The 9,355-nt window shown below is 37.6% G+C and overlaps 1 protein-coding gene across 1 annotated transcript; it reads left to right on the top strand.

The window, feature by feature from the left end:
- Positions 1-3,912: 3,912 nt before the first annotated feature.
- On the top strand, positions 3,913-9,049 carry emx1 (empty spiracles homeobox 1; the record flags this gene model as incomplete). The annotated part of the gene is made up of 3 exons (XM_080013024.1): positions 3,913-4,273; positions 6,256-6,440; positions 8,882-9,049. 3 exons carry the CDS (start codon positions 3,913-3,915, stop codon positions 9,047-9,049), a joined length of 714 nt encoding a protein of 237 aa, XP_079869150.1.
- Between the last annotated feature and the right edge of the window lie 306 nt (positions 9,050-9,355).

Genomic DNA, 9,355 nt, shown 5'->3' with positions numbered 1-9,355 from the left:
TTTTTATCATAAATAGCAGATGTCACTATTGTGCATGCATGCGTGCGTGCGTGCGCATGTGTGTGGGTCTATGTTATACATACTAGGTCATACAACTTTTTAATTCGTTATTTTCAATGTTAGAAATTCAACTAAACTAAAGAAAATTCCACTCAATCTTGAGTTGTGCATGAGGACGGGTTCTCTAAAACAAACAAAATACATTTAACTGATTCTATCTTCAGGATTGAGATGGATGGCTTTTAGATCTGCATGTGAGTTACATTAAAGCTTGAAACCTGCTCTGCTTCAGTTCAACCACTGGATGACACCATTGTGCCACAAAACACAAACCGTCTGGCGGCTCTTTGAAGCATTTTGATGCACTCCGATGCATATAGCAGCTTCATAAACAAAGAGATAAAAATAAAGAGAAAGAAGGAAATCTTTGAAAATATAATTTTAGGTATTTATGAATTATGCACAATATATCTACAATAAGCCCAGCAAACTCAGCTAAGCTCCACATAAATCCATAGAGACAGCGCAGTGGTTTCAAATCTGTGACCGCATCCACCACTAGGGGGCAGCACCGCGATTTAAATTGCGACTCCAAGAGCCACTGACAGGGAGTACGTCAATAGTGCCGCCATCTTTTCACGGTCTCTCTGACTGCGTAATATAGAGGAAAGGGTTCTAAATCGCGCTGCTACGAATAGCCGAATAGCGCACATGTATAAAAAAATGTATGAATATATTTTTCATGTTCCTGTTTTTATTTTTTCGCCAATAACCTCCCACCGCGAGCCACAAGATGTTTCCACCATACGTGACGAAAAGCTAGAGTGAAAACCTTTCCAAGATGGCGGCGGCATGGCGCTTCTGGCTCAGCGCATTGACGCCGACACTCGCCCTGTGGTTATTGATGGCGTTTCAGGATCCATTTCATATTTAAACGTATCTACATTTTAAAAATGTATTTCATTGTTTACATTCCTATTTCATGGAATGGTAAAGTGAGGGTTAGGGCCAGAGCGGTCCCACAGAGGCCCTGGCTGCAGGATAAAGCCAGGCTCGGGCGGAGCGGGCGGAAAGCAGCGCGGTCAGCGGTCACACATTAACCAGCCGATCGGGGTCAGCGGATCCAGGTTCCGCCGCTAAACCTTTCTGTAGGTTTTCTACCGACGAACCCACCCTGCAGATTCCACACACGCACACGCGCGCACAAACAACTGGTGAGGAATGTTGGCTCAAAGGTAAAGTCAAAGCCCAAACTCCGACCGTGTTGGTTCCCTGCTGTGAGGTATTTATTACATTGATTACATACATACGAAAAAAAAAACCGTCGTCGTGAAAACACCTGCACTTTTATTAATCCAAAATTGCAAAGACTGCAAGTTTTTTTTATTTGATTTTTTTTTTAATCTTATTATTATCTGATTGTTCCCCGACAGATTACTCTGATAAATAAACAAATAACCAAAATAAATAGATGAATGAAAGAATGAAAAGGGCACGCACGCACGCACACACATATATACATGTAGTACAATTTCTTGAATAACTTTACAATTATTAACAGTCGAATGACATAACGAAAACACATTCAATTATATGATATAAAAAACAACAACATTATAAAAAGAGTCTCGTAAAAGCGTTCGGAGTTCCAACCTTTTGATCAGGAATGTTCCCCCGGCCCAGGCAGGCCTGCTGTTTAGCAGCCTTTAGCTCTAAACACCTCATCAACAGCCTGTTGCGCCTCATCATCTCCATCGCTAATGATTTTCTAATGCAGCTTGTGCACAAACCCGAGAATTAACGGGACAATCATTAACCTGCGCGGTGCACCGTGAAAGGTGGAGGAACAAGGAGCCCCAGCACAAATGAAAATGCATCTTTTCACTGCAACCACTACCAAGGCCAAATAGAGGTAAACTGTATGAGGGAATAAATGTGGATAATTGTTTTCCAATCTCAATGGTTAAGAGTCAACGAAAGGACGAATGAAGATCAGCAGCAGAAACGGGATGGAGGATTAAACTACATATGCAGTATGTTTCATGTTTGCGCCCCCTGACCAACGCCTACCGCGATTTGCAAGTTTGGCATTTACGCAGCATTTACGCAAGAGAATGTAAACAAACAAACAAACAAACAAACAAATAAACAAACAAATATATATATATATATATATAATAATAACCAGAATCATAAAATGTGTTACATATAAACATAATAATAATTATAACAATAATAATAATAATAATAATAATAATAATAATAATAATTATTATTATTATTATTACAAGTGTTCCATATTTATATGTACATATATATGCATACATACATGCATACATACATATATACATACACACACACTATATATTTTTGCATATAATAGATGTCTCTATTATATGCAGAGGTTTTGTTCCCGCCACGGTTCTCTACCAGTAATCTATCAAATTTAAGGCTATGTATTTATTTACTGTAGGAGAAGCTGCTGTTGCTAGAGTCGGAAACACCTGGTTTTGTTTCAGCCCATTTTACACATTTAATTTTATTTTATGGATTGCATATAAATGCACATTTCCAAAGGCACAAGCCATAAACGTTGCGAACATTCAAAACGCCATAAAACATCCAACATAAAACATAGCGCCTCCGGGGCAACAAATAAATGGGCTCCTCCAGTGCACAGGATTAATGGGATGGAGAACAGAGGAAATTAAATGACCCTTACATGCAGGTTAACCTTAATACGAGCACTGTTCAATTAATATTTCACTTATAGGCAAAGGCCGCACTCCCCTTCCATTAAGGGTGAGCACGATAAGAGTTCCATTGACATAAAATTGTTTCTTCATAATAGAGCCCCCCATCCACACACACATACACACAATAACAGGTTTAGACGGATTATAGTCACCTAGAAAAAACAAGATAATATAAAAGTTAAAAACATAAAAGTTTTTGTATCATGAGAGTAAGTCGTGAGATACATATAGCCTCGGATATTTTAAACTTATTTAAGCTTTTAAGGACACCTTGTTAAGAGGAGACAATTATTCGATTATGAGATTCGGAGGAAACGGAATGTCCTGAAGATCCCAGTGTCCTAGTAATGATGGTGGGTATCCAGGTGCGCTGTCCATTTAAACCCCATATGCGTGCACGCACGCACGCGCACACACACACACACCCTCACACACACACACACACACACACACACACACACACACACACACACACACACACACGGCGGGTAGATAGATTTAAAATAGCCCTGTGACATTTTCATGAGTGAATCAGGAGATCCATTAAATATGTATTTAGAGACTTTAAAACAGAGTTAAAACCTCTTATTAGCACTATTATGAGGACAACATGATGAGTATAAGATGAAACGAAATTAGTCTCTACGATCCAATGTCTTATAATGCTGGTGGGCACTCAGTAAGGGTGATATTTAAAACCATATACGCGCAAACTCACACACACACACACACACACACACACACACACACACACACACACACACACACACACACACACACACACACACACACACACACACACACACACACACACACACACACACACACACACACACACACACACACCACACCCTCGTGAACTAGGTACCTGAGCTCGCCATTGGCAGGTGCGGTTCGTCCAATCTGCGCATGCGTGGTGCAGCATCAGCTGCTGAAGCTCTGGGTTCGAGGCTCCGGGTTCACTGTGGCGCAGATCCTCCTCCAGAGCGCACGGGTCCCATGGATGTGCGTAATGTGCGGCGCTGTTGATCCCAAAGCCCCCTGCGCGGTCACCATGGTTCTCTGAACGGGGGTCAGAACCTTTTTTCTGGAAGTAAAGCGATAACGCTTTGTTTTTTTGGTTTTTTTTGGAGTGGACTTCTGAGCGTAGTCGACCATGTTTTCCTCTGCGGGTAAACGCTGCTTCACCATAGAGTCTCTGGTGGCCAAAGAAAACCCGGTTCCCCCCGAGGAGCCGCTCCGCCCCACGGCCCTGACTTACTCCAACCCACCCACGGACGCGTTCATGAGCTCCTACCAGGCTCCGCCGAGCCGGACCCTGTACCAGAGCCCGGAGCTGGTGTTCCCGGAGACCGTGAACCAGCACCCCCTGTCCATGTCCCACCACCTGGGGGGGTCCCACCAGCTAGGGGGGTCCCACCTCCAGCACCCCTCCTTCTTCGGGACCCAGCATCGGGACCCACTGCACTTCTACCCCTGGGTGCTGAGGAACAGGTTCTTCGGCCATAGATTTCAAGGTTAGCGCTCACAGACGGCGGTACGGGAGGCAACATTATGATTATGATTATGATTACGATTATAATAATAATAATTATTATTATTACCACTATTATTATTATTATTATTATTATTATTATTATTATTATTATTATTATTATTATTATTATTATTATAACTAGTAGTAGTAGTAGTAGTAGTAGAAGTAGTAGTATTATTACTGTTATTATGATTAGTATTATTAGTATTATTAGTAGTATGTAAGTATATAGTATTTTCTAAGTGTCCCTATAAATCAAAGTTATTATTATTATTATTATTGTTATTATTATTATTAATAATAATAATAACAATAATAATAATATTACACCTAATCTAGCACTCTAATAAAAACATAATTTTAAAATTCTAGCTTTGGCCGTAAATTGGTCGATTTAACCGTTTAAACCGTTTTGAATCAGCTTCACAAAATATTATTTTGGTATATTATCTCACATTACATTATACATATTATACATACATATTATATCGTATGATATCATTCAAATCGACAAGCTGCAGATTTACAGTGTGGAATCCTCCATTCTCTTGGCCCCAGGCTTCAGTTTGAGAAGCCACAGTGAATCACAGAGATAAGAGGTTTTCACTTGATTGCACAAAATAATACACAACAAGAACAAGGTGATGGAGGAGAAACTCTTTATGTACTAGATGATACATGTCGAGGAAAACCTTTGACGCTGTCTGTTGTGATTTAGGATACGTTCTCTCCTTATAAAATAACAGAAAGTAATGAATACAACTGGTCAACGAAAACTGAGCTCTGCAGGAGCTGGATCTTATCCAATATGAGTAATGTTGATATAGAAAGGAATACGATTTGATTTGAAGGTATTGTGTTACCTATTATTAATACATATTAATTATTATTTTATTTATATTTTCAACTAAACCACAATCTCAAATTGAAAAATCGAATTCAATAATCGTAAAGATACCTATTGAGAATTTTGTTGATATATAATTAGTCGTCATCATTAATTTATAATTAGCAGATCCTGCGACGAGATATTATTAAGGACACTCTGGAACGTCCCTGCCAAAAATATAACAAATTAAAAAGAAAACTAAAACCATGACGGTTTAACGTGCGGACTAATTTCGTTTTCTGTTAAAAAAAACCCCCAAAAAACAGAAATGCAGATCAGTGATTTTTTTTGACCTATACACTTTTTACCAGACGAACTTCTCAAAAAGAAATTCATTTACATTACATTTCAATTTAGACATTTACTGTATTATGATTTCCCCAGCAGTAGAACCAACTGTAGAAATAATAAAAAAACATTCAGCCTACAGCAGGCAGCAATCATAATAATAATCCTTATAACAAGCCTAACAATAATAATGATTAAAAAAAAAATAATAATTATAATTATAATCATAATAATATGATATGATATGATATGATAATATGAATATGAGAATGATGATGATCTTTAATTAAAAAAGTCGCATTGAAGTCCCAATTAGAGGAGATGTTTTAGAGGACGTTTTGAGGAAATAATGTGAAATCTTAAGGATTTCATTAAGACCTTTCTTCAACTTGCAACTGAAGCAGCAGAAATATTAACAAAAAACCCAGAATGCATTGCGACGCGCACATAAATCAAAAATTTGTCGCAAATAAGAAATAAGAAGAGCACCACAGTGAGTTTTAACATTTCAGGGCGAAAGTTGAGCCAGGCCCACTTCTCACAAAAAATCATTGGATTAAAATATGGTTATATACCTATATATATTTTTAATTGTTCTCAACTTAAAATGTGCATCTTAATTTCTCTATTTCAAATTGGAATCCCTTAATAAATCCAGATGGAATTGAAGCGTTTTTTAATGGATCTAGTGAATCTGTTTTTCCCAGTGTTTGCTCATTCGGCTGATCACAGTTCCGGCAGTTTTCTTACCGTTTCTGACTGTTTTCTGACCCTTTCGCGCCCAGGCAGTGACGTCTCCCAGGACGGCCTGCTGCTCCACGGCCCGTTCTCCAGGAAGCCCAAGCGGATCCGCACAGCCTTCAGTCCGTCTCAGCTGCTGCGGCTGGAACGAGCCTTTGAGAAGAACCACTACGTGGTCGGGGCGGAGAGGAAGCAGCTGGCAGGAGGCCTCAGCCTGTCCGAGACGCAGGTCCGAACATGGAACAACACAGAGACATAAGATATTCAAATACATAACACATATATACAATATTAAGGTAAATAACATACATATACTATATTAAAGCACATACCATACATATAATATATTAAAATACATAACATACATATAAGATATTAAAATACAGCAGGAGTAAGACGAACTCCGGCAGGAGGCCTCAGCCGGTCCCAGACGCCTCCATAATGTATACAAATAAAATACAGAACATACAGGTCAATGTGTATGAAATGTAGAAAAATATATAAGATAATTAAAATACAGGTCAGTGTGTAAGAAATGTAGAAATATATAAGAGTATTAAAATACAGGTCAGTGTAACACATATATGGCTATATCAAAACGTACGATATAAGTAATACGCAGCATCTTTTTTCATACGACCACAAACATTACACTGAAAGTAATAGCAACTTTGTACCAAAAAGATAAAAATTAAAAAACACACGAAATGTCACTTAACTTCATGCCTTTATAACTTCATTTGATAAACCTGTTTTTTTAGGTTTTCTAAAATTTCGAAATTAGGGTGTATTTTTAAATTGAGAAAATCTAATATACATTATATATAGTTCGTTTAATAAATACAATTAATGTTTTAAAGTTGATCCGATTATTATCTTTTTTACTTTATTTTTTTTAAATAATTACTTTGCCTGTCTTATAGAAATCAAAGGGTAAAGTTATCCTATAATGTTAATTAATGATTTGTTAATTATGTAATAATAATAATAATAATAATTATTATTTTTATTAATATTTTTACACATCACAAATAATAATATCATAATATCAAATATCAAATCATAAATAATAATAATAGTAATACATATTATTATTATTATTATTATTAGTATTAGTAGTAGTAGTAGTAGTAGTAGTAGTAGTAGTACTGTCAAAAGTGAATTTTTGATTGAAATATCAATTTAATAGTTTGAAGAATGAGATTTCATGAAATCTCAATCAAACCCCAAAAAATAAATATATGAGCTGCACCATTAAGATGTCAATCAACTGCTGAATAGGCGATGAAAAATTATGTTAAATGTGCATTATGCAAATCATAATGATATTTATCAGATCGTTTATTATTTTACAGAGCATAAAGATCAGTTTGGGGGGGGGGGTTATGTATTGAGAAAAAAAGAAAAATTCTAATCACAGGATCAGAGGAGTACAAATCGTTGAAGTCTCATAAATTCCTCAATACAAATGATAACACAATAATAATAATAATAATAATAATAATAATAATAATTATTATTATTATTATTATTATTGTAGTATTAATAATAATGATAAATGTAATAATAACAAAGAAGAAGAAGAATATGTACCCATTAGAGCAAAAAAAAAGTTGTCAATAATCACAACTGAATTAAAATTGCTGATCACCACCAGCCACAAATTAAATCAAAATGCTGCTAAATCTTTCAGTGGCTCGTAGGTTAGTTTACTCAACCGGCCAGGTAACAGAAAAGCATTTGGAATGTCCTGTGAAAAAAATCTTCAGAATTGGGTCCTTAAAGGGGAGTAGTCCCACAAAGAACCTTCAACAATGAAAGAAGAAATTAATTTTACTTATTGAATTGAATGCCCCTTGTGTTTTATTTTATTGGAGATATTAAGAGGTTATTCATTGTTATTTTGGATGATGGGTTATGGCAGAAATTTTGAAAATTACCTAAATGCACCCACATTGTCTGATAGGTGTCCATTAGCCAATATGGACCAACATTGTAAATGAATATATACAGAGGGCAAATAAACCAAAGCACAATGCAGGTATCTGAGCCAATTGGGAGAAAATAAATGGTTCTTTAGAGGGACTGGGTACAGAGGAATGTTCTGCAGAACCATTTTTCCTGACAGTGCTCACATATCATTGCAGGAATGGACGATAATTAGTGAAACACACTGGTGTAGTGACTGGGTGGGATATAAACCTAACGACCTGATGCTGGGACTTGGTAGCACATGGTTTGAACCCATCAACCTAATATTCCCTAAAAATGTAGCTGGGTATAACAATGAAATTTGCAGCCACCTGTGACCCATAAAAATCAGTCAAGAGATCATATGTCCTAATGACCCAACACTAAAGATCTAAGGCTATTCTGTCCAGCAAAAAGCAATATACTATATAATATACTAATGATACTTTCTACTTGGTATCAATCAATATGTATCATGCTGGTAGTGAAGAAGTGGTACTGTATCCATCCCTGGTTGGAATATAAACCTGTTTACAGCTGCAAATTAATAGTTTCATATTTTCCAAAAATCTAGTTTGGGGTGTATAGTGAAGTAGCTGATCAAATCAGGGGTTTTGTTATCTGTGACACCAGGACAAAAGGCTGGAGTTTCTACCCAGGTTTCTGACCAGGTCCTGAAAGCTCTCTGCTTGTTCCCAGGTGAAGGTGTGGTTCCAGAACAGACGAACCAAGTACAAGAGGCAGAAGCTGGAAGAGGAGGGACCCGAGAACCAGCAGAAGAAGAAGGGCAACCACCACATCAACAGATGGCGCTTGGCCACCAAGCAGGCCAGCTCTGAGGACATAGACGTCACCTCTGAGGACTAAAGACCCCAAAACCCCTTCCACTGGCGCGGCTGAGGACCAACTCTATTTATTGTCAAATATTATGAATTATCATTAGACGCTCTAGGAAACGGAAGACAGACAGTACGGGGGAGGACCATGTTGACCTCATGGTGACTGAAGGGGACAAAGCACATTTTTTTTTTTGTCGGCACTTGCGCCCGCCATGCATACCTCTGGCTTCACCCAAACAAACCCTCCCATTGGTTAATGATCTTTGGTGTGAGGCAACCAAACATGAGTGGGGATTGATGGGTGAGTGTGTGGGTGGTGGTGGGTGGGCTGGGT

This window comes from Zeus faber (genome assembly GCF_960531495.2).
Source record: "Zeus faber genome assembly, chromosome: 13".
NCBI lineage: Eukaryota > Metazoa > Chordata > Actinopteri > Zeiformes > Zeidae > Zeus > Zeus faber.
Note: the sequence above shows the minus strand (reverse complement) of the source record. Positions and strands in the feature narration are given on the sequence as shown.